The following is a 26898-nucleotide window of genomic DNA, read 5'->3' on the forward strand; positions in this document are numbered from 1 at the left end:
ACAGAGTCAGAAAACGGACTGAAATGTATCGTTATTTTCGAAAGTTAAAAAAGACAAGCATCTCTGGAGTCGGCCCAAAACCATTTTAGTCTAAAACTGTCTATTTTCGAGAGACTCAAAAACAATCAATCTTAACAATCAATCATTTGTAAAGTGAACACCCACAGCTCTGGGCTGACATGTGGGCTTTCTGTACAGACATTAACAAAATGTTTTGAATTTAAATGAACTGTTTTTGACATAAAAGTGTGGATAGAAATGCTGGAATGCATAAAATTAAATGTATTGCTCTTTTTTATGATAAGTCTAAATGTCATATGATCTTTAGATAAGGTGGTAGGAAAAAAGTATCTTACAATGTGAAAGCATTTCTTACCATGTGTTTTTTTTTACTGTTAATCTATTTGACAAACACTTGGATCTTCTATTGTTTTATATGATGGAATCCTTATTTTGTGCGCTATTTTCAGTCTGTTAAAAACGTCAGTATTTGAATAAATTATTGAATAAAATTGTTTGTTGCAGCCTCAATTAACACCATCCGCCTTCTCTCCCAATATAAAAGTGCAGGCTATTTATTGAGCATCAGTAAGGCTATTTAGTGACATCAGAGGCAGCTAGCAAAAACGAAAAGATGGAGAATCTTTCCACTAGCTTAACTCCCCAGGGTCGACCATCCAGAGGCAGAGGAGGAGATGATTGCCGCCCTATCAGGACTGAGCATCTAATCTGCCTAGCCTCTATAATGCACCCCGTGTGTCCTCACCTACACGACAATGGCGCAGAGATTGGACTTTGACGGCAAGCCAGCAACAGAAATTTACTGCTTAAAGGTGAGCCCACCCTCCACCACAACAACTAAAAAGAGACTCGGAAAGTAGGAGAAGAGGTAAATCAGCTCAGGCTCGTTTCATTCCTTATGCATCAATCACTTCCCTGCAGGTGGCTTAAATGGGGAACGTTAGAAAATATTAACACTGGGTGCAATATTTCTTCTGAAACAAGGGCTGGATATGGCAATTCTCCTTGGAAACATATTTTCTCAAGTGAATGGATTCTGCTTGTGGGGATTTGCATTATGTACATTTGTTTTCCTTTTTCCACTGGTGGATCTTTTCCAGGCCACTCAGAAACTGCAGTTTTTAAGGCTTTATTGGATTATCTCATTGTATAACAAGATACTTTACCTCGGTTTTAAGAATGCAGGATTACAAACGAAATGAAATAAGACCTTCCATTTTGTACATCCAACGAGTAGAGTTATTTTGTTTTCTTCAACCTTTGGAGTTTCCATAAGCTAGTTAGGAGGATTAGTGCAGTAACTACAAACCTGATGTCCATGGGTGGTTTCACTCTATTGAGCAATGTACAAAAGTTTAAATCACCACAGTTTTTAAATAAATGTGAAAATATAAGGATTCAATTTAAATCCACTGGGCCAAATTATATCGGCAAGTACATCCCACACTCTATGTCAACAAGAGTGCTCTAAATAGTAACAAATCCAAAGTGACACAGTAAAATTAGCAAAGGCAAAAAAAATATCCTTATCTTTAAAAAAAAAATCACACCAACAGTAAGATGAAGGACTACCACTTACTGAGTCAACACATCAAACAAGTTAATGCAGAGAGTCTGAGACATGCTCAGGCAGACACAGAGGTGGATCGTAACAGGTTATATTTACTCAGTTACATTTTTTTAAGTATATTTTGGGACATTTTGTACTTCTGACAATATTTTTAAATCACTATACTTTTTACTTTCACTTGAGTAGATTTGTGAAGAGCCACCTCCCACGAAAGGGATCTAGTTTCGTTATACAGATAGAATAGATTTGTGAAGAAGGAAGGGTACTCTTACTCCGCTACATTAGCCTACATTGAAGCCGTTACTCAGTAAGTCAGGTCTCCTGCAAGTTCTAGTTGGCGTCCTTTAGTTTTCAGAAGAGAGTTAACCATGGAATAGAAGTTGAAAAAGAGACAGACCAGGTTTTCAGTGGGGCAAGAGAGTTGAGGATATTAGCGAAATTGTTATTGTAGAGTGTTGGGATTTCGTCTAGGTTGGTGGGCTAGTCCAGGATTAAGATAGTGTCAATTTTGAAACGTGTTACCATTTATGTCTTTGAGATTCCTGAATGAGGTGAGCCTTGGTGATTTAATTGCTGCGAAACAGAGTAGAGCACTGAAAGTGAGTAGAAAATGGTCTGTTATAGAGAGAGGGTCAGAAGAACATTTGGAGGGGGTAAGACCAGAGCAACGGATTAAGTCCAATGTGTGCCCTTGGGTGTGTGTTGGAAAGTCAATATATTGGTAGAGTGCAAAACTTTCTAGACAAGATAAAAAAGTCTCTGGTAAGGGTCAGATTTGTATCGTCAATGTGAATGTTGGAATCTCCCAGTAGTATGACATGACCGCACTTATTTTGCGCCATCAAGCCGATATCAACATTCACCATTCTAAAAGACCCTTGCGGCATGGCAGCTGACCCTAGATGTATCACTGAGCAAACTTCCGAACAGCTCGGACAGGGCAAGACTAATTACAGAGTCAATTGCACTTCATCTTTCAGTTCATGACATTTTGTGGCTGTAAACCTGATGCACAGTGTTCATGTTATGTTTTCATTATTTCAGTTGAAATAAATGTCTGCTTCCGGACTGAATGAGACAGACTAATTGTTTCAACATCATTAATGGTTTGTTGTCCCAGACGTGTATGATTTAAGTTTCTTGTTTTTTAAGAAAGAAAATTAAATTGCAATTATCAATGATTTTGAATCACAATATTTGTACAATTGCAATTATCAGGAATCGTGATAAAAATCAAATCGGCACCTTAGTATCGTGATACAATCGATTTGTGACCAAAGAATAGCGTCCCACCCCTACTAATACGCTGGGTAGCTGGACAACTTAAACTGTTGAGAAACAGTCCATCTATCCTCTAAGTCTTGGGTTTGCGGGGCTGGCCGATTCACTCCCAGTTACCCTTTAACGGTGAAAATCACAAAAATCAGAATCAATCCATAACTTCTTTTTTTTAGTTAATAGTAAATAGTTTATTGATAATCCTTCAAAATATGATGATAATCTGGTCAACTAATGAGGAGAAAATAACTAATAAATACTAATCATCAAAATACATCTAAATATTTATTATGGATGGGATGTTTTTTAACTTCAGCCACTGATTATATTTTGCATCTCCGAGGGTATGTTCTCCGGTTCTCTCTTCTGGCTTTACACCCCTCTCCTTCTATCTCCGACAACCATATACAAAGAAATTAGGAGGTTTTGTGTATTTCTTTGTAGTCACTGTGGTTAATAGACCCACCTGAACATGATTTTTTTTTACAGAGAAAAAACTGGTAGGATGACCACACACATATCTTACATGCAAGCAAAACATTTTAGCCGTGCTGATTTTGTTGCATTAGATTTAATGCAGCTAAATGAGGACTGGTATGTATTGATGATAGCAAAGTCATTGTATTGTGTGGTAAAACAGTTGTTCAACATAACCATTGCATAATATACGCCCATCGTAATACGTAGACTCCAATACCATGCCGCAAGTGACACTAGCTGAGCAAAAGAGGGCAGGAAGGGGGGCGATAGTGGTGTTAGGAAGTACATTGACTGAACCATTTCAATGCAGGGGAGTTATTCACATTTTTTGTTTAACTTTTTATCCAGCGTTTTTTAATCCTATCCTGTTATTTATTAAGGAAAAGAGAGAAACCAATGAAATTTTGTAAGCCTTTGATTATTTCAATATTGCTTATTAGGTGAATAGCCGCATTCATTTTATGTTATTGCAAAATGTTGAGATGTGATATTTGTGTGTATGCCATACTAAGCAATATAAAACAATAAAATACTGGTTTGGATTTAATTGCATTACAGAAAAGGAAGAACCATCATAATATTATTTTCTGAAACAGTCCTGTACTATGAAAACCTTTATTTTTATATAACCTGCTATTCTTATCTGTACTATATTCGACAGTTTTACCATGTGGTTTTAAGTGCTGCGAATTTTAGTTAGTTTATAAGGATTAACTAGATTTCCCTCAAAATCAACGTTACTGTAAAAGCATGCCGTGTATATAAAAGTAAAATAACATGGTATGCTGCTACCTCCAGTAGCCCATCCATGTAAGTGAAAGGAGTATGGACTAGAGCAGGGGTGGTAAACACGTGGCTCTAGAGCCGCATGCTGCTTTTGGCCAATAAGAATGCGTCTCTTTGCCTCATCATATATACTGTGGCTCTTTGCTTTGTTTCATGTTTAGTTGTTTTTTTTTTGTGTGTATTGAGGGTGGACACTTTCCTTTAAATCAACACAAGAACAATACTTGTTGTATTGTAGGGAGAGGAGTGCGTTATGGGAAATAATATGTTTTTTGATTGGGTGTGCCCCGCGACCCTAATAAGGATAAGCGGTACAGCTAATGAGATGGGTGTGTTTGTGTGTGTCTGTCTGTCATGGTAGGTCAGTGCGTGGTGCGACTCTCACAGTTAAAAAATTTCTTCTCTTTGTGTCAAACTTGTTCGCCACCCCTGGACTAGAGCCTAAATTGGCAAGACAGCTGGAATCTAGCCCAACTCCCTGCTGCTGGCCAATACAAGACTTCCTTCCCGCCTCCCCAAGGAGCCACCTTTTCCCCCTCATTCTTTTTCTCCCTTAGGATTACCAGTGTGCGAGAAAGCCTCTCCTGGGGAGAGTTGACAGCAAGGATAAACGACTGAACCGGCTTGCTGGTTGCTCCATCTTTAGAAAAAAACACAGGCACACACTATGCAGTGAGTATATATTCCTACACTCACACACGCATGTGCTTCCAAACAGATGTACAAGGTAATCACATGGGATTAAAACAGCAGCTCTACCTTTCACGTCCTTGCCTCTGTGCATCTATTAGGTCTGACGTTGATGCATGGATGGAGATTACAAGACGGACTGATGCAGAGCTTTATCCCTCAATTAATGTCATCCCACACCCACACTCACATGAGGAATCATTTCCTATATTGGACAAAAAAGGATGGGAAGCAGGGTAAGGGTCGGTTGACTGATGAGTGAAAATGTGCGGGGTTTCCTTGAGGCATAAAGTAAAGGGAAATCAAATCCAATATTGTCAAGCTGTCACCAATTTCATTTAAAACTGCTTAACTTCCTTTGCAAACTAGACAGTAAATTTGGCTTAGAAATAAAGTGGGTCTCGCTGTTTTATTAACAAAGTATAGTAGTGCCAATAGAACCATTTAATGTTTGTTCAGATTTGTTTTTATTATGCTTGCTTACAATAGAGAATGTGCTTATTGAACACCTGCAAAGTAGATTGCTAAGGATGCCAGGGTTGTTATTTTGGCTATTACATACCCGTTAACCTCAACCATTTGCTCCTTGTGTTAATTATTGCAAATCTTATAAAGCGATAATAAACCATACAAACACAACACGGCACCCATTTACTCACAGTAAGACAAACGATGCGAAACACTACGACATTACCAATCTACGATGATGTTGTCGTTAGCTACCAGTGACCAAGAAAATCTGGATTAGAGCTGAAGACAAGGTTGATCTAACAAAAAGAATTTTTTGGGGGGGCAAATTTCCCGTACAAAACATGTTATACAGCTTATACAATTTTAAATGATACAAAAATGTATCAAATACGAGGAAAACGTATAAGTTGACAGGTATGCTGTTAATCCTTAATGTTGTTTGTTAGTTTGGCCAATATTATGCACTGTTGTTCATCGACTATTATCAAGAGTTTATGCACTGTTTATATCACTGCCACAATTGGCCAATCATCTTGCTACTCTTTGATTCCCACACCCTTTAGGGCTGATCTGATCTTTGTAACCTAGGAGATTTTAATTAAAAGGGCTCAGGGATAACCTTTAGAACAGGTTGGATTTTTTGCATCCTGAGGGGTTTTGCACAGTCCTATCTTGTTCTCCTTGCAAGCTGAAAATGTATTGATGCTTTCGCGCAGTGTTAGGAGTGTTTACCAAAATATCAACGTATCTAAGCATGAAAAGCTTTAGGCACTTTCCCACTTTTGGATCAAGCTTGAGGCTAGTACAGGCATGTCCGGCCAGGGGGCCAGTTACGGCCCGTGTTCATATTTTTACTGGTCCGCTGTCATGAAATAATAACATGTGGCCCACCACGAATGTTGACCGCAGTATAAAAGAAATTGTAAAAGAAAAAGAAAAAACAGATAATGCCAGTAGCCCTTTGGCCACCTTGCCCTTAGCTTCCTGTGAGAATTTTAGCACAACCCTTTTCCGACATAGCCACTGTCAATAAAAAAAAGAAAAGTTGACTGTGAGGGCCACTTCTTCCCGGACAAATGAAAATTGGAGTATTTCTTACCCAAAATCCGAAACAACTGCGTCTGCCTAATTTGCCAAGAGACTGTGGCTGATTTCAAAGAATATAATATCAAGAGGCACTGCCAGACAAAACATGCTGGCAAACAAAAATCTAACAGGAAACAAACGCTTTGAACAGCATCACTTTTTCACAAGAACCTGCGAGTCAATTTCAAATTCTACAATGGTTATCTATGAGGTTGCGAAGCTGATCGACAAGCACTGCAAACCTTTCACGAAGGGTGAATTTATCAAAGGCTGTTCAAACAATGCCAGGCAGAATAGTCGGCCCTCACACATTTTCACCTTGACAAACTTTCTGAAAAGTTTGTACACTACTGGTCTAGTACAAAGGCAGATTCAACATTGTATTGGTAATTTCCCAAACTTGTAAAATTGAGGTAGAAGTTTAAACCTAAGATGACCCAATTTTTTAGTTTAACTCAGATGCACCAACAAAATATAACTGTCAAAACAATTGTTCAAAATTAAGGTTTGGTTCTACAATAGTGCCTTGGTCGTAATATCTGCAGTAATTAACAACAGGGGGGGAAATCAACAAGAATAAAACTTTAGTTATAATAATGTTACATTTTACAAACATCCTCTAATTAGAAAGCTACCAAAACTGGACTTGGGATTGAACTGTGTATTTAGCTACCTTACGGAGAAAAATAATTGCCACTCCATCGTGTTCACAAAAATCAGTCTTCAATAAAAGTCAACCTTGCATCAAACATAATGTGCAACCAGACTATGGAATTAATAAAAAGTAATCTTAAGTTATCAATACGCTCACCAGTAGATCAAACTTTAAGTTACTCAGAGTGAGTAATAAATGAAACGCACTTTTATCAACAAGCTGCTTCGTTGAAGTAAGTCACAGTCAAGCGAGGCTTGACAAACGGACATGATGATCAGGGTGAAAGGTTTTTCTGAGCAGATCAGACCAACTTGTCATCATCTACCAAAGGCTACGCTTGCATTGCCCTATAAATTTTCTTAGCTACCTTGAACTGCAGACGTACGAGTCGAACAAATCAGCTTCTTCTCTCTCCATGTCGAGAATGATTAGTGTGCTTGGTTACACCCACAGTAGCGTAAAGGAAATTCTTTTTGAATGCACCACACTACACCCGCTGTGTTTGCAAAGCTATCCTTTTGAATTCATTGAACCTTTAAAGGCATCCATTCCCTGAACGTACTTGAATAAGAATAAGCTACTGTTAGCCTAATATCGCACACAGAAACTCACACTCCAACTCGCCAATGGCACAGCACAACCAACCAAGGCCTGCTTCTAAATGGCACAAGCATTATTTTTATAGTTAGTTAAATGAGCTTTTGACAATCTAAAAGGCATGTATTTGCGTCTAAGTATCGCACACATTACAATTACATAACATAAAGAACAAAAGAAGTTTTTTTTTAATAGTTCATTTCAATCATTGGTCTCCAGCAAACAAAGGAGATTAAATATTGTTTTAAACGATGTTTATGAAAACCTTATTTCTGCTGGCTTAAAGGTTTCTGCCATGGTCTGTACCAGACATGACTTAACACTTTCCCTCATACGTCCATTAATAATGACAGTCTGATTTCCAGAGCCACACAGCATTCGTGTTTGATGGGTGAGTTAACCAGAAAGGGTCAAGTTTATACACTCACATAAACTAAAACTACTAATACTACTTTTAGGGAAATAAATACTACGTTCACATAACATAACATGGTAATGCTACTCATTTTCAATGTTTTTTGAAAGCTGCTAAAAATATATGCACGAGTGTTCAAAAGTTTGGGGTCACCCAGATAATAGTGTCTTTTCCATGTAGAATTACAAACCAAATAAGATACTGTAGGACTTTTTTTTATTATTCATACAAGTTGCAAAATGATTAGACATTAAATTGAGACATTCAAAAGGTGAGAAATTATTTTATTTGAAAAAAAGGGTATCCTTCAAACTTTTGCTTTTATCAAAGAATGGACATTTTTTAGTGACCCCAAACTTTTGAACGGTAGTGTAAAGATTTCAAATATCTAAATTTGTCGGAAAGCTTTTTTTTGTTGTTAAAACGTTAGGAGATATTTACATGAGACAAAATCAAAGTATTGTACTAATGCTTGAAGCCTTCTGCTTCTTCTATACCTTGATGTCACTTTTTTTTAATAAAGGTTAAAGTTATACATTTGAGAGTATGGTAGGTTTAGGTATGTTTAAAGAATGTGGGAGTCGTAAATTAGATTGTGAAGTACATTGAAGATACCACCTCGGTGGGACTTGTCTATGACTGGGAGGGGACGGCATACAGGAAGGAGGTGGAGACGCTGACGACATGGTATTGGAAAAATACTCAACACCACAGACCAAGCCCCACTCCTCACCAATGAAGCCTGGGCAAGCAGCAATACTTTCCTAAGGTATCTTACATAGATTTTAGCCAATATTAATAACAGCTTCCTTTTCGTGGCTATTTAAAAATCTAGAACCTGAAACTAGAGGAAAAGTATTGCATAAATCAAAGCAATATTCAGGAAAAAAATGGTGGCATTTAAGGTTATACTTTAAAAGATCAAATCGATTTTTTTAAAGGAGAGAATTATATACTGCATATACTGTATATACTGTGTATATATTAGTATCTGTATTCTGTATTTAAGACTACTCAGTTTCCTTCTGAAGAAAATGTTATCAATCATCCACATGATATGAATATCGTTTAATCAAACTGGTTCTTGTCATTCGAAGAAAAGCTGTGAACTGTTGGAACCATAGAGTGGAAAAGCATCGTTTAAGTTCATGGCACCTGGCCTACTTTCCAAACATCCCCAAAATAGAGACACAAGTGATTAATATAGAGCAAAACCGAATGCATTTCACAGCGTACGCTGCCCTTGTCGGCATCAGCTCCACATGATCTTTTTATCTTCTCAGTAGCTGCCACATTGATGACACCTCCGCCGAATTCCCACCAGTCAAGAGAAAGTAAAGACAAGAATGTGAACAGGAAGGCAGAGACATACTGGAGGGATATGAAAAAAGATTAAAATGAATGTTAAAAAACGAAGAGTGTTACATGTAATGGGGGCATGGGACATCATCCGACACAATGAGCTTTGCGGAGGAATAACTGTTTATTCAGAGGGGACATGGGGAGTAAGAACTAAGATTTGGTTCATCTGTCAGTGATATTTCTGTTGTGTCAGCAGCATTGTGTTTGTCTTTCAGAAATGACAACGAGGGGGAGCTAATGAGCTCGACATGCTGCACCGAGCAGCACACGAGAAATGCATCACATCTTGGCAGAGCCTCGTCATGGGACAACATTGCTTTATCTCAAAATAATGGCCCACTCTCTTTGCACACATAGGAAACATGTGCAACACAATACAGAATTTGCCAATTACAATGATGTGGTTTAATGTACATGATTGTGTAGTGCAACCAATCATACAGTGCCTTTCATAAGCATTAATCCCCTCACCCGCTAATAGCTTTTTGACATATTGACAAAATAATCTCTAAGACTTAACACCTGAGACCCAATTATGAAAAAAACATACATTTATTTAACATTTTATATTATGCTAACAATAAAAAAAAAGAAATAGTCGTTACAAAAATACAAAACCTCATTTTGATGCAATCACAGGTACAAGTCTTTTTGGTCATGTCTCTATCATTTTTTGCACATCTTGAAACAAAATCTTGGTGCAGTCTTCCTTACAAAACAGCTCAAGTTCCTTAAGGTTTGATGGTGATTGTTTGCGAACGGAATTTTTCAGAGCTTTCCACAAATGCTCATTTGGATTGAGGTCTGGACTCTACCACCTTTATATTGTTAGTTTTAAACCATGACATTGTAGATTTTGCTTTATATTTAGAGCTGGCGTCCTTTTGGAAGGGGAACCTGAGCTCCATTCTCAGGTCTCTGGCAAACTCAAAAAGATTTTCTTCCAGAATCTCCCTGTATTTGGTCCATCTCATCTTCTCATTAACTCTAAGGACCTTCTCAACCCCTGCAGAAGGAAAGCAGCTTCCAGAGCATGATACTGACAGCACCATGTTTGACAGTGGGGATAGTGTTTTCAGGGTGACCTGCATTGTTAATCTTATGCCAAATGTAACGCTTTGCATTCATCCCAAAAAGTTCAATTTTGGTCTCATCTGACCAGAGCACCTTGTTCCAGAGTGACTTAATGCTTGTCATTGCAGATTTTGGTTATTGTAGTAAGAAAATAGTAAAGAAAAGGCCTGTTTCAAATACAGTCCAAACGCCATGCCAAAGCCCCCAAAAGATGAAAAAGAGGAGTTCATTCGAGCGCTTTATAGATATGCACATACTCATGAAAGATCTGACTGAGGCTGCGATCATAACCTTAAGCTAGGGGTGGCGTTAGAGAGTAAAACATTTTCAAATTCCAGAAAGCACTCATTATATAAAAACAGAAAACGAGGCCTCTCTCCATAGACTAACCAATTATACCTGTGTACTTGACAATACTTACCTGTGATCTTCTTAGCAAACTTGATACCATCCAAATGGGGTGCTGCTTGCAGTTATGAAACACCTTTGCATGCCACAATCTTGTGCATGTTCTCTAGCACGTCTTGTTTTTACAATTTCACACTGAGTGCATCTATCTTCCTTTCAGTTGAATGTGTTGTTTAAGGAGAAACAATTAGTTTAACTAATTACTCGTGCTTTATTTTCCGTGTCACAGAAAGAGAGGCGGATGCATTAATAGTTTTATTAAATAACCATCTTGTTTCAATAGCAGAACCAGAAAAAAGTACAGTAAAAATAATCTGATATTTTCTTCTGGGTGTTTTTCAGTGTTTGTTTCAGTCTACCCAATGACGACAAAGATCCAATTTGTTGGACATTAAATGAGTCACATGTTATAGCCCTGTTGAAATCAACTTGGTCTGTTAATTGAACGACCAGCAAGTGGACTTATGCCAGTTGGCAAGCAGAAATTTTGTCCACACTCACCGGGGTGGCAATAGCCTCGCCACAGTCTTGCAATCAGCCCCAAACACTGCAGGGACATTATAATTAAGAAGAGCAGGGATCGTTGTATGACTCACACACTTCTAGTATTTATGAGGAGTAAATAGTAAGATTTAAAATGACTTTCTTGACGGAGTCTCAATATTCCCTTACTATGCCTAGCATTTTGGATGAATTTGGGTATTAAATCTCAATTTAAAATTGAAACACCTTATTTCAAACAGATGTTAATATCTTTAGCTTGATAATCAAGCAGATCAGTTTTCGAGGCATAGAAGATATAAAGACGGCTGTTTTATTTGTACTGATAATCTCCCCAAAACTACTTTAAAGAGTCAATCAAACCAGGGGAAATGTAGGGAGAGAGAGTAGGACTCGAGAAGTATTTGGGGGGATGTAGTTATTCTTTGGATTTGAAAACCTGTATTATATATTTCTTGTCCTCTAGTGCTACAATTTTCCCTCCAAGAAACATGAAATACAAGCATGGAAACGCCAACCAGCACAACTTCCACAGCCTCAAAAACTAAATTGTGCAATCAAGTTTGTATGATTTTTTTTTTAAAGCTAGCAAAACATTGTGCAGCTAGCTCTAATATCTACCCACATAACGTTGATAAAAGAGCACCTAAATCACACCCATTGTAGTGCATATATAATTATATGGACAAAATAGCTAATTCCAGCATAAAAAAAAGTGCTCTTTGAGGAGGTAACATAAATAATAGGTTTTCTTAAATGCACTTGAGATAGCAAGCCGTTATAATGCTGGGTTTTTTTCGGGTGTATGTATTTTGACTGACTTTTATCGAAGTACTATTAGAATTCCACTACACATACTTATTGGTTCTTTTGTGTGCATGTTTTTTATTTTTTATATTGATAAAGTTATATTTGACATGATTTTATTAAAGACCGAATTTGGTGTTGGAGAGAAGTTGCTTGAAGTAGCACCTTGATGTAGTGCTTTTCAATCTGGCAGCGTTTTTTATTTTAATACAGTGATACATGTAAATTGACTGAAAAAGGGTATGATATTTGACTGTAACTTTTTTTGATTTCCTGACAAGCCTATGTCAAATAAAAGCAATACAATAGGAGTGTAAAAAAAACATTGAACAAAAAATATGCTTCTATTTGAAAATATGTTACCACTAGCAGCCTTCTGATCCAACTCAGATGTGACGTCACTTAAAGATGTGGAACAGGGAGGAGAAATATGAACAAGACATAGTGGTGAAAGAGAAAGGCACCCGGATTGGGCCAAAATGCAGACTAAACTCTGACACCAGTAGTCCAGAGACTGAAAAAGTTGAAAGAGGTTGTTCGGGACTAAATACTGTCTCAGTACCCCCAAACCCTACCTTCCACAATCACATTCACACATACTGGCAGTTTGAGGCTTTTTTCCCCACACATGTTTTTGGAACGTAAGAAAAAGGTTGGAAGATAATCCAGAGTAAATAAAAACACACCAAAGAGAAAACCAATGGATACAAACTGAACCCTAACTTTCAAAATAATCAGGAAGGCTGGTTTTGCCCGCCTACTGTGTTACGTCTAGATAACAATCCAACATAAATCAATAGGCTTCCACATTGAAAGGTGACCAATTTTCATGGTGGCCCACTAAAACTGAGCAGTGCTTTCTGGCAATAAAGGTGTAATCTTGAAACCACGAATGCACCGCACTACATCGCCTGTCCTACTCATTCAGCTAGAATGCCAACACATGAATCCTGCCAAGTAGCTTCCCAGGGGAAGTGTGACTCTAAATCTGAATGCCCGTTTCCAGGTTTGTGTGTGCATGGACATGCAATGTGTGTGCATGCAACATTGACAGCAATGTGTCTAATGGAAGATAAGCAAAGCAAAGCTATTGCCCTAACATTCGTAAGGAGAGTAGAACATATGGAGTTGCACTTCTAATACCTGGATCACTCACACACAAGCACAACATGTTTTCCCCTCTACGAAATGTCACAATACAGAAGAATTTCTTGATTGACAAAGGTAAGAACAATTTGATTTTTTTTAAATAGGAACATTGACAGAATGGCCTCTCCCTTTGAATGTTCTGAACTCCTCTTATAATGCATGACAATATCTGGAGGATTTGACAATGATGCGATATCACAAATGTCCATAACAGACGTCACATAACATTCAAGTCAAGTCATGTTTATTTGTATAGCCCTTAATCACAAAGAGTCTCAGAGGGCTGCACAGATTATTGCAAACCACAGACTATTATCACACCATCCCCTGATCTAAAACCTACATGAGGGCAAGGAAATTCAACTCTTAAATAAAGTACGTTATAAATCGTACCAGCAAACAGGTGCTCTGATACAAGCCATTTTTTAAACTATTAAAACTAGCAAATGTAAATTGATGTTTTATCTTAGATATATTTAAACATAAGGTATTCAAAGACCTGGTTATGAAAGCAATAAAACAAGTCAAGTCATTTTTATTTGTATAGCCCTAAATCACGAAGAGTCTCAAAGGGCTTCAAAACAATATGTTAAAAAAATAATTGGGACATACTTGGCTAAATTTTCTTTTGAAAATCAAAAGACACAACTGGATAAGTTAAAAAATGTGTTAGTAAGGAGAAGAAATGGTGTGGTGAGAGCTTGCTGAGAGGGTTAACGAAAATGTTCTGAGATGGTTTGGACATAAGTAAAGAATGGTTGAAGGTCTTTTGACTAAGAGAGTATGTGGATACACCCACCCCATATTATAAATATATATATGTATATATATATATATATATCATCTCATTAGCTGCACCGCTTATCCTCAGTAAGGTCGCGGGGGTGCTGGAGCCCATCCCAGCAATCATCGGGCAGTGGGCAGGGGCACCCTGAACTGGTTGCCAGCCAATCGCAGGGCACACAGGAACAGACAACTCGCTAGCTCAATCACACCTGGGGACAATTTGGACCGGCCAATCCACCTGAAATGCATGTCTTAAGAATGTGGAAGGAAACCGGAGTGCCCGGAGGAAACCCACGCAAGCACGGGGAGAACATACAAACTCCGCACAGGAAGTCCGGTAGCTGGATTTGAACCCACACAGGAGGTTCCCAAGACCTTAGAACTGTGCCTGCACACGCGCTAACCACTGCGCCGCCGTGCTGCCCATTATATATATATATATATATATATATATATATATATATATATATATATATATATATATATGCACACACAGACAAATAAATTAAATTCCTTATGACTGGCTGGCAACAGTACAAGTGTTAACATTGTTAAGCCATTTAAAATAATTTATTTTTCTTCATAAAGCACTGTCTTTTATAAAACCCAATGACCGTTTAAGGCAGCTGTGTGGAAGTCAAATGGATGTCAGAGCAAAATGAAAATCTAAGCTACCATTCTTTGTATCAATCAATATCTGTGCTGATATGTCGAGTGTACCCTTTGTTTTGTGTAGAGCAAACCAATACTTGACCAAGCATGGCAACTGTGGAGGGTCTCACGTTATTGCTCAACCCCTCACTCGTTTTTTTACGTGCGGTAATAACACCTTGAATCCTCTGTTAACTTTCACTTTCAATCAGAAAGCTCCCTTTTAACAAAACCGGCACAAACAGACCAGAGGCTCAACCTGCAGTTTAGGGCTCTTCGTCTGCCCTATTCTTCAGAGGACCTTATGCTGCAAACGTCCTTCACGTTTTTTTTTTGTCTGTTGTGTTTGTAGGAGGGAGAATGCGGTGAGGTCGTTCAAAGAAAAACGATTGCACAAAGCTTTGAGATTGGTGATCCAAAGCTGTACTTACTTTGAGGCATCCGTTCAAGACTGAAAATCATCTCTGTGACTTGAAGCTTTTGTGGATTTTTTTTTTTTTGCATCATAGCATTTGTGTGTGCAGGCATAAATGACAATAAGGGTTTAGAGGATTTAGTTGAATCTATACCATGGAGTACATATATTACAATGAAAGATTTAAAATTGGCATGGCATTATGGAAAATATGGAATGATACAGCAACATTTTGTACTCCGTATTTATGAACACCACCCATCACTTTTACAGGGTTCTACATTGCAACCAACTTACCTGCATATAAAAACAATGTGGAAAAAAACTTGGGAATTTACATGTTTTTGAAACGAAAAAGAAAAGGAATAATTCTACAATGAAACATACAGCAACCAAAACTGCACAGTAAGAAAAATTTATTTCCCCAATGCCAGAACAATTTGCTCATTTTAAATATAATTGTTATTCTATTTTAATGTTTTGTTCTTGAATGAAGGGAGAAATACAATCCTTAGAATGAGCTAAATTAACTCGTATTCGTGTCTATTTGAAAATGACTATCACTCTTCCACCTTACTTCCCTTGACTCTTCCTTTTTTGTCAGTTTTTTTAAATACATTTCTGCACTTTCTTAATTGGAAATATTCCAAATAATGCAAAAAATAAAAACATACAAAAATCCAAATAAGTCTAGCAACAACAATATGGTGGAAAATTTTTAGATAATTTCTCTACCAGGATTGGAACAAAATTCACCATCTTCTAGATGAGATAATTCTGCTTTAATTATATGTAAATGTTTTTAGTTTAATCTAGATAAATGAAAAGATATCTCATAGTAAGAAAAAATATACCTAAAATAGGAATAGCTCTCTGCCAAGAGGGTATAATTTAAAGTTTTTCATGTTAGAGCAGATGCATTTATGTTTTTATTGGATTATTTCATTAATCTTAATTGTAGCAGGATGAGTTAGATGTAAGAAACCAGTCGTTCACGTATTCTTGAAAAAGCCAACACTGTATAATGTTTATTCAGCACTACTGGGACGTGAGCCAATATTAATGGATCAAGTAGAGCATATGCTTGTCCTTGTAACGGCTTGGTGAAGCTCCAGCACAAACCTGCACTACTTTACGCCCCTGCGGAAAAGCAGGGAGTAAGGAGAGGAGGGGGTAATGCTGAGTCTACACAAGATATGAGTGCACAAACACACACATCTACAAATTCAAACACACACAGTCACAAACACATAGTAAATCCGACAAGCTACTGAATGTTTGCCAGCAGTGCATTAGCCATTGTAAAATGTTTTACAGTTGAAAACAATGCTTGTCATTTTGCTTACATTTTATCTTCAGTTCTCAGGCAGGCCTTTTTTATAAGATGAAACTTCTACCATGCTGCGGTCTGAGGAATTTAAAAGGGATCTGGAATAATTTATCATAGAGCTATTCTATGAGGAAGCAGTATCCTGCCCAGAGGATTTTTGCTTTATCTTTTAGTTTCGCTCACTTGAAAACAACAATACTGGAACTAGTTATAACAATAGAATGTAGTGTTTAACTTGAAAATCATATACTTCCTCTTCTTTTTCCTGCAACCACCTCTGTGCTTTTCCTGGTCTCGCAGTGCATCCATAGTAATATACGTTCCATACTAACAATATTATATAATACACATATAATTTGTTAATTCCATCATTGATAACCTTAAACATGTCCCATATTTATATCATTTAAATAAAATCACGTACTACCTCTATTTTTCGATAAACATACCAATATGCTAAGATTTTCTTTGTGTATTATACGCTCTTCGAGTCATTATATAAGTTTGAAAAATAATGTACATGTTTTTTTTTTCCTGTTTTCTTATTTTATTGTTGAATATGTTTGATCTGCAAGGGAAAAATATGTAACAGAGGTGGGCACTTAAAAGCTTTGGCTTCAGCCTACTCCCTTTGGACATATTTGTGTATGTTAATGTATTGTTTAGCTGTTCTTTTGTGCAGATATTTTGTTGTTCCCTTTTGTCAATTAGTGGTTGATGCTTTTTTTTCCATTCTCCTCTACAAATGTATCAAGCTGGTTGGTAATGCCAATCGAGCAGGGCTAAGAAGCTTTCGTACTGACTCTGTGAAAAGGGGTTTGTGTCTATAACTCTTTACAGTTGGCGAAGGCTTCAGACATTCTAACCTTTATTGTAAATGTGCTATCCTAAAGTAAGAAGTGAAATTGAAGGGAAGAGTGAATAATGGGATTTAGCCTAAATCATGGTCCCGGATTGGTCACCAGTCAATCACAAGATACATGACGAGAAATGGATTACTGCAAATATCTGATCGTTTATATTAACCTGTGATTTGGTACACTGTGACTTATTGAGGTTTGGCACATCTTACCCACAACCTAACTGAGGACAAAGCTATTTAAAACAAGTTTGGAAACGTCAACAAAAAATAAAATGACCCGTTTCACTCGGTTTCCCTTGAGAAGTTTTAAATTTCTTGTGGCTCATTAAGCTTTCATTCATTAATTAAGACAATTGATTGGCTGGAATAATGAGTTGGCTGGATAAGCATTCCCTAATGAGACTGTAATTGAAAAGTATCAGTGGCTGTAACGGTCCTGAAGCAGATAAAGGCAAGGACATTGTTGCAACTACACCACGTCTTCAAACTGAATGTTTTTCTCTCCCCCATTTTCCATTTATTTCTCCTTCTTCTGCATTTTTACGCCAACTGTCTGTGCCAGTGTGGGAGAAAAAGAGTAGGATAAATTTTCATCCCATCCCGATGGGCTTGGAAAGCACAATATGATCGGTCAGAACAGTCACTGAAAATAAATGAACGTGCATGTGGGTTTGCTTTCCCACACTCAATTGCTTTTGTTCCTTTCAATTATACTCGACTAATAGAATTACAGTCAAACTATGCACACATACATTACTGGAAAAGCAAGTTAAAATATCTTAAAATTAGAAAAATTGGACTTTGAACAACTCAAATAAATTCTCAGATGATCCCCAAATATCACACCTTGGACAAAGACTCAAACCCCCCCCAACCATCAACCCCTCGACAGTTGCCTTGAAACTCCAACTTTCACAATACATTTTAATCTAAGATTGCTTTTGTTTACTGATGTGACTTTAACATTTATTGTTCTTATTTATTTAGATATACTTTTATCTTCTTTCTGGAATCGATTAGGAAAAAACATTAAAATAAATAATATTAAGGAAATGGTTTTTTTTTAACTTTATTTTATGTTGCAGATGGTTAATATTGGTTACTTTGTTAAATATTTTTTATCTGAATTAGAAATTAAAACATTTAAAAGAAGCAAATCAATCTAAGAAAAACATGCTTATTTTAGTTCTAAAATGTCTTATTTTGAATTGAGAAAAAAGTTGCAATCTTCTAAAATTAGAATAATCACACTTAATATGAGCAAATGTTTTATCAATGAGGTAAAATATTTAATGGCAGTGTTACAGATGCAAAGTGCAACATAGGTATAACACTTTGATTATTTGCAATGGGCTAGGAATTGTTTGTTCATGCTGTGTAATGTTCTCTTCCTTTTCAAAAGTAGAATAGTTTTTTTCTATGGTGAAAACTTAAAAATGCTCGGCAACGAAAGTATGTTTCTCTACACAATTTTCTAACAACTGATGCATTTTCTATTACTAAAAATAAACGTGTAGTTTTATTCACCTGATAAAAAGAACTTGCATAGAAAGGTCCAACAATAACCAGTTAGCAAAAAACTTAAAATATTACAAATTATTTTCATTCGAATTATCTGCACTTTCAAAGTAGGCAATACTTTTGATTTTACTATTCATTGCCCTGCATACTGTTTTATTTTGTAAAAGGTATTGTGGCAAACCTGGGAACCAAGTAATGCAGCCTATCCATCCACCAGCTCCAAGCCGGGAAGGACTGATCTCAGACACTTATCTCTGCGGGAGAGGGGATCTGCGTTAGCATGGGTCTTCTCAGCTCTGTGTTCCATCGTAAAACAAAAGTCCTTGTAGGTCCAGGAACCACCGGGTTACACAATCGTTTTATCCTTGGCTCAGCTCATCCGCTACAGAGAGGCCTGGTCCGTGAATAGGAGTAACTTAAAGCCCAGCAGATAATCTCATCTCTCATCTCATTAGCTGCACCGCTTATCCTCAGTAGGGTCGCGGGTGTGCTGGAGCCTATCCCAGAAATCATCTGGCAGTGGGCAGTGGACACCCTAAACTGGTTGCCAGCCAATAGCAGGGCCCAGCAGATAATATTTTAACTTATTTAGCGCCCATTTATTGACCAAGCACTCTTTCTCTACCACTGAATAATTAAGCTCATGCATGTGCAATTTACGGCTGATTTACATGACAAGGGTGTGGTTCTCCGTTTGAACTTGGGACAGCACTGCACCCAGGCCAGTCTCTGAAACACCAGTCTGGACAAGGAACGACTCTTTGAAGTACGGAGTGATCAAAATGGGATTGTCACACAGGGCCTGTCATTGGACAGTGAATGATTCTTCGGATTCTGGTCCAGATAGCATGATGTGGTAGGTTTTTTTTTTTTGTTCATTGAGGAGTGCTGCAAGTGAATAAAAGTTGGGCACAAACTGTCTGTAGTAACCAATTAGACCAGGGAAAGTTTTCACTTGTTGCTTTATGGCAGTCCGGACCCAATTCAAAATGATTTCAGTCTTTTTAGGCTGGGGCTTCATGTTTCCACAAATTATCCTGTAGCCCAGGTCGCCTGCATAATTCAGACCCAATCGAAACTTTTTGGCCGTCAAATTTAAATCCCAGAGGGTTCTCACCACGGCCTGCAACCGCTTTAAGTGGGTATTCCATTCCTACCTTTGGATAATAATGTCATCAAGGTAGGCCGCTACATAGTCACGGTGGGCTCGCAGGATCTGGGGCCAGCACAATGGGGCTGAATCAGACACCATGAGGTTCCTCGATCACCCCTCGTTTGGCCTCTGTGATGCGATACCGTCGTAATCTAACCCTCTTCCTGATGTCTGTGATGATGTCATGCTCCATTGCCCAAAAGAAAAGGTTGTGTCCAACCGCCCAATTTAGCCCTTTCGGATAGGTCTTAGGGGTGCCACAATATGTCGTACAATCCATCCATCCATTTTCTGCACGACTTATCCTCACTAGGGTCGCGGAGGTGCTAGAGCCCATCTTCAGGCAGTGGGTAGGGGACACCCTGAGCGGGTTGCCTGCCAGTCGCAGGGCACATAGAGGCAAGCAACTGACTCGCTCATTCACACCTAGGAACAATTAACCTGACATGCCTGTTTTTGGAATGTGGGAGGAAGCCGGATTGGCCGGAGGAAACACAAAGAGAAACAGGGAGAACATGCAGACTACACAGGGGGAGCTGGAATTGAACCCTGGATCTCCGCACCGTGGGGCTGCACGCTAACGACCCAGCCGTCGTGATGCTTTAGTACAATCCTGTCCTGTTACATGATTCACTTGTATCACAAATTTGATTAATCACAGGATGGGCCTTAAAAAGGCCCCTTATGACAAATGTTGGTTCCCTCGAACATGCATTTTTAATTTTAAAGCTACTGTTGATAAATAATTAGATTTTGGCCAACACGTAGAATGATGCAGCCGTGAGGAATTAATTTTCCCTTCTCACAGTCACACTATTCTCATAAACCAAACAGATGGCATTTGCCGTTAGATGCCAGTTTGAAGCCTTATTTGGTTGTGCATTACATTCACCGGAGGGCCTGCAGAATTCCATGTCATGCGTTATCAATAAAAAGGGCAGGTTGTGAATCGATTTGTCTTGTTTTGATGAAAGTCAGAAATGTAAAACAGGAATACTAATTAGGGTTCGATGTGGTAGTAGTAACTAATTAGTAATTAGTAACGTAATGCAAATATACTAATACTGTCTTGCAAAAATACAACTTGATTACTTTTACATTACTTCAATACCAAATATGCTAACAAAAGACAACATTAACATATTATAAAACCACTTGACAATATTCACATTTACTAAGCCAAGTAAAATATTCTCACAATATAACAATTCAGTGATCATATATTGATTTTGAACATCAATTAACTGCAGAATACTAAAAGAAGACAGTCAATCAAATTCACCAAATGTCCCTGAATGCCTCACTAGTTACAAAAGTGAAGGCACATGCCAATTCAACAAAATGAGTGCTCCATTGAAGGAGAACTTAAATACAGACAAAAAGAAAAGTGCTTTTACCTGCAACACACTGTGACACACATGCAATTTGTAAAAGTTGCACAACTGATACGGACTACGGTGTGCACACATGTTGTGCGTGATTTCTTCGTGTCTCTAAAAACAGTGATTGAAATGATCATAGACACAATTTGTCTATTGGCACATTATGTATGTAAATACACATTTTTAAAAAACTGTAATCCTACAAAGTAATCCTTATTTTAACAAAATACACGTGTAATTTGATTACATCTTTCTGTCTGTCTCTGTAACAAATATAATTCAATTTTATTGGGATCCAGATTACATAACGCCGTTACATGTATTCCGCTACTCCCCAATCCTGACCAAGACCTATTAGTTGCTGAGTGTACGTCATGCCGTTTTGTAGCGCCTCGTCATGAACTTGACCTTAGATTAAAACAGGAATCTTTCAATTATCTTCCACCAATTTCTTTGCTGTGCAAATGGACTTTTTTAGTAGATGTGGGTGTTCAATACATGTAAACACTGGAGGAGAGGAACTGAGAACTAGAGTGGAGGATGTTCAGGCAGAGAGCTACCTCCAGAGAATACTAACTTCCATCTTGTGTCAGCTCCGCCTGACGAAGAGGAGAGCGGCAGCGGGTCTCGGACAGAACAAAAAATGCTGTCAGTCATTGAGAAACGGAAGGGCCTCAGCAGAAATATTGCATGCAGTTCACTGTTAGATCACCAAAATGGAACAAAACTCATCTACGTTCTGACATCCAGGCATAACTTTGGGAGGATGAAATTTACCTGCCCCCATTTAAATAATAGACCCTTGCAGACTGAATCTTTATCAACCTCACTGTATGCAGATTATTTTAGGTTGGCAACTGAAAAGCACTTCTGAGAGGCTTGAGCAAGGCATCAATTCAAGTCAAAATAAAATGAAATAGGAGCCTACCTCCTGCATAAAGCATAAATGCCGACTATCAGTTTTGTGCAATGTATTCTTGAATTTGAAGCGCCACTTCTGTCTAGAATAGCAACAAATGATAACAATAATGGACGGGTATAGCAGAGTAATAACCTTTGAACTGGAGCCCATTCCAGTTTATTTGGACTGGTTATCCGTGTTTGCATAAAATATTAAACATGCAACAACTTACTATACGTGCCACTTCTAAATATCCTTCTTCATGTGTAAATATTTCACAGAAGCACATTTGGATGGATTTTCCATTTCAAGTTACTCCATTTGATTTCATCAAACAAAAATACCATTCACAATTTACAATAAAGCTCTCCAATTAATCAAATGAATTCAATTGTTTTGTCAATTTATTAAATGCATATTAGAAAAAAATGCTCTATCAGGAAATTAAAGGTAGAAATTCAATACTTTAATTTGAATTACTCAAAGCTGGTGCTGATTATAAACCAAAGTTAACACCTAGGTGATTGTAGAGTTTAATCTAGTTATTTACAAACTATGGAGATATGTATTTGTTTGGTTTTTGCTACCCTTGATAACTTTGCCTTAAAAATGATTTAAATCTGTTATTCTTGTCTGACCATTTTGCATTATTCACTATTTTCTTTATAAAAAAAAAAAATAGGCATTGTGTGGGATTTATTGCCGGAAATGGGATAAAATTGCATTCACCCAGTCTGAAAATTAAGATGTTGGCCATATTGTCCATTGCTAGGTTATTGCTATGAGAAATAGTTTAATAATGGACAATATTAAAGTATCTTGTTATAATAGTGTAGGCATATTTCGCCAAAAAGCTGCAAAAAAGTATTATTTTAGTATTCAATGAAATTCTTAATTGTGTGAATTGATGAAATTGTAATACAGACCATTATTATTTTAAATCCCAATTGTAAACAGATTGGCTACAATTCAATGACAATTTTGGCACAAAACATGTCATAAAATTGTAAAATAAAATATTGCCGTTTAGTCACTTTGGGTTTCTGTAGTTTGTATTCTTCCTTGTGCTTTTTAGCACACCTTTCGAGTTGCACAAAAGACAGCATTATCCAGTGGTCAAATAATACATTCTGACTTTTCAAAATAAAAATAAATTTAACCAAAAATAGCAAATTGTGACTTAAGTTTCACAAAATGCTTTATTTTGATTAAGCATTAATCCACAATGAACATTTAATATGTTATTTTCAACATAGCAGACATCATCAAAAGGAATCAGTGATTTCAAGGTCCAATATGTTCGTCCAACATTGAAAAGCCATTGTGCCACCCGAAAAACTATTTATTCATTGACAGATTTAAACTATTCTTAGTTTACATAAATTGAAAAAATTACTGATACATAATATGCAAAGAAACCTTATTATGTATTAGATGTTAAGCAGGCAAGAGGTCTAAATATAGTGGAAGCTAGAGCTCTTGTTGGTGATAGGAATGAGTAGAGAGGTGTTGTTAAAGGATAGTGGGATGTTTAGACGCATTCTAAGGGATGGGCAGAGCATCTGTATGATGCGGCAGGGGTAAACCAGTGAAAGCTGTCGGGCCCTGCTGTTGAACAGAAGAGTGTGTTGTGTCACCCTCACCCGAGTGACATGGCCGCTTTCTTGTGTCCCGTTTCATCTGGAGGGACGAAAGCATGACCAACTTGGGTGCCGAGGTGCTTAACTTGTTTGGGTGTTTGGGGCTTTGGGTTGGCCATGGTCCAAAACATTTTGTTTCGTGTTTTTTGCTACTTTTTCCCTTTTTTATTTTCTTTGTTTTTGTATTTGTTTGTCTTGCTGTCGGTCACCCCTCTCAAGGGTAGTTAGATGTTATAAGAGTCGCTAGCGGTATAATTGCAGGCCAGAAATGTCCTTTTTATTATTCATTTCATTTTTGTAGGGTAGGGTTTGTGTATTAGTTTAATACAATAAACTAATACACAAAGCAGTTTTTGTGCAAATATTTTGTTGTTTCCTTTAGTTAAAGAGACACTGTGTGATCATTGACCATTAGATGCCACTATTTTATGAAGTGCAACTGGAAAGAAGTGTTAAAAAACCCAAGGCACAATACAAACTAAGGAGACCCAGAGAGACCAAAACACACTATTATCTAGCTAATTTATATTTTTCAGCCCTTCAAAAGATTTTCTGTTTTTGGTGGATCCGTGGCAGCAAGATGGTCAATACCAAAATGGTTTACGAAAACCAATATTGGCACTGCAAAAAAAAAACAAAAATCAAATACTGTATTTTAAGCGGGCAGCACGGCAGCTGAGTAGTTAGTGCGTCTGCGGCACAGTTCTGAGGTCACGGGATCAAACCTTCCTGTGTGGAGTTTGCATGTTATCCCCCTGCTTGCGTGGGTTTCCTCTGGGCTCAGGTTTCCTCACACATTCCCAAAACATGCATGTCAGGTTATTTGGCTGGTCCAAATAGTCCCTGGGTGTAAATGAGTGTGAATGGTTGTCTGTCTCTGTGTTCCCTGCAACTGGCTGGCAACCAGTTCAGGGTGTTCTCTGCCCACTGCCCGAGGACAGCTGAGATGGGCTCCAGCACCACCTCGACCCTACTGAGGATAAGCGGTGCAGATAATGGATGGATGGATGGATTTTAAGTCTTATATTATTTAAAATATACATTCATTGACTCTCTGCCGCCATCTCCTAGCCTGCAGCCTCAGTCAGGTCATTCATGATGCATGTGCATATTACAGATGCGGTCTAATTGACTCCTTTTTTGATTTTTCTTGAATTGATATTGAAGCAGACCAGTACTTCCTTTCACGATATTCCTGCTATACTCACACAAAAACAAAGCTGGGACGAGTGTGACGTCACTCTCCAGCGTTCACCCCACCCCTCATTCCTCCTACCTAATGTGTTCTGCCCTTAACAGCTCTGCAAAAAGTATGGTAAAAGCAGAAAGGCGCAATGGAAAAATAAGCGTGGGGGTTTGAATTTAGTATCAACGCATTCATTAATAGCACGGAGAAAATATTAGACTTTCAACTTTTTAAGCACACCACCATCTCAGTTGTGTCTAACGCGTGGTCGTGAAGCCATCCCGCCCCAGAAAGCTTCCAAGCTTAGGGCTAGAGTGTCGGCGTTTACCGTGTCCGCTGACGTGATTCTCGGCGTGACCGTGTCCGCTGTGCCTGGTAGAGACGCACAGCCCAACGTAGTGTAAAGTCCCCAGTAGCACCCCAAAGGCTCCCATTGCGCTTCCTCTTGTCTCTGTGTCTTCTCTCCAGATTCACATGGGGCGAAGGTTCTCCAAAATCTCTTTTCCCCACCTCCTGTTGGGTTAAATCCACGGGGAGCGGAGGAGAGTGTCAGGGACTCTTATCGTGGAGCGAAAGTGGGCGAAGCGAAGGGTGGGAATGACTGCGCCTGCCTCCGCTTTCTGCTTGCCTTGCGTTTGGCTCTAGTTGATGCGGAATGATACAGAACTTGGTGATGAGGCTTTCGAGGGGTCGCGTCAATATTCGTTGTTGGGGTAAAATGAATCGCCTAACCTTTATTAGTGTTGTGGAAATGGCAAATGCAAATACAAAATTCCGTATTTGTGATTTAAAAGGGACACTACTTCGGACAAACTTTTGGGGGCTTCATTAAAAAATATAGGCTACAGCAGTGGCGTGCACTCGTTGCGGGAAGCAGGAGAGGCACAGGTATATGTTGATAAGTTAACAGAAAACACTTCATTTTAAGTAAAAAAAAATACATATATAAAGATTTTGATATGGATGAAAACTATCGCTGGCGCTGCCTTTCCTCTATATGTCAATAAACTTGTGAGTAACGTGACGCATCTGGGTCCTCCTTCTGTTCTGGTCGTGAGAGAAAACATATTTACCTACGTACACATCAATTCATTTGAAATTAAAATTGCATTTGCCTTTCCAACAGATTGTTAGGCTTTACACTGACTAAACTCTTACAACTCTTATGAAGTAGCTTCACTACTCCAATTTGAAGTCGGCTATTCTTAAAACATCTAAAATTTGGGATTTAGATTCTAAATCCTCCTCAGAAAAGCACTGGTTTGTGAAACTTGGTTGATGACTATGTCATTGTCTACAGACATGAGAATTCCCTTTTCAATGTACATTAGCATAAAGACAGTGAGCGTCTTAGCCTAGTTTTTACACATTTTAAAGCAGAGAAGTTCCGCTCACATACAACCTGGGTAGAGGAAAGGCTCAACAGGAATGTATATGTAGCCAAATGACGTGGTAGGCATCTGTGAGAGGACCTGCATATTTTTTCTTTTTCTTTTTTTCCCCCAAGCTTTTTTTCTTTTAGCATTTTCCTCTTCTTCTTTTTTTTCAGTTTTTCCATCCTTTTTCTTATTTTCCGTGTATTCTTTTCAGTCTTCAAGCCATTTACCGTTTTTTTTTTCCCCCTTTTCTCTCTTTTTGCCTTTTCTTCTGTTGTTTCTTTTTATATGACGTGACCGTACCACTGAAGTTTCCGTCTGGGCACAGTTGACAACAGTTATATT

General features: G+C 38.0%; 1 protein-coding gene across 1 annotated transcript in view; it reads right to left on the bottom strand.

Annotated features, from left to right (window-relative positions):
• vstm2la (V-set and transmembrane domain containing 2 like a) overlaps positions 1-25811 on the bottom strand; it is a 57038-nt gene extending 31227 nt beyond the window's left edge. The window contains exon 1 of the mRNA XM_088331600.1: positions 25506-25811. Coding sequence (XP_088187726.1) covers positions 25506-25611 — 106 coding nt within the window. The 5' untranslated portion in view covers positions 25612-25811. The remainder of the gene's footprint in view (positions 1-25505) is intronic.
• Positions 25812-26898: the final 1087 nt, after the last annotated feature.

Source organism: Urocampus carinirostris, chromosome 3, assembly GCF_059441175.1.
Source record: "Urocampus carinirostris isolate Australia breed hairy pipefish chromosome 3, RoL_Ucar_1.0, whole genome shotgun sequence".
NCBI lineage: Eukaryota > Metazoa > Chordata > Actinopteri > Syngnathiformes > Syngnathidae > Urocampus > Urocampus carinirostris.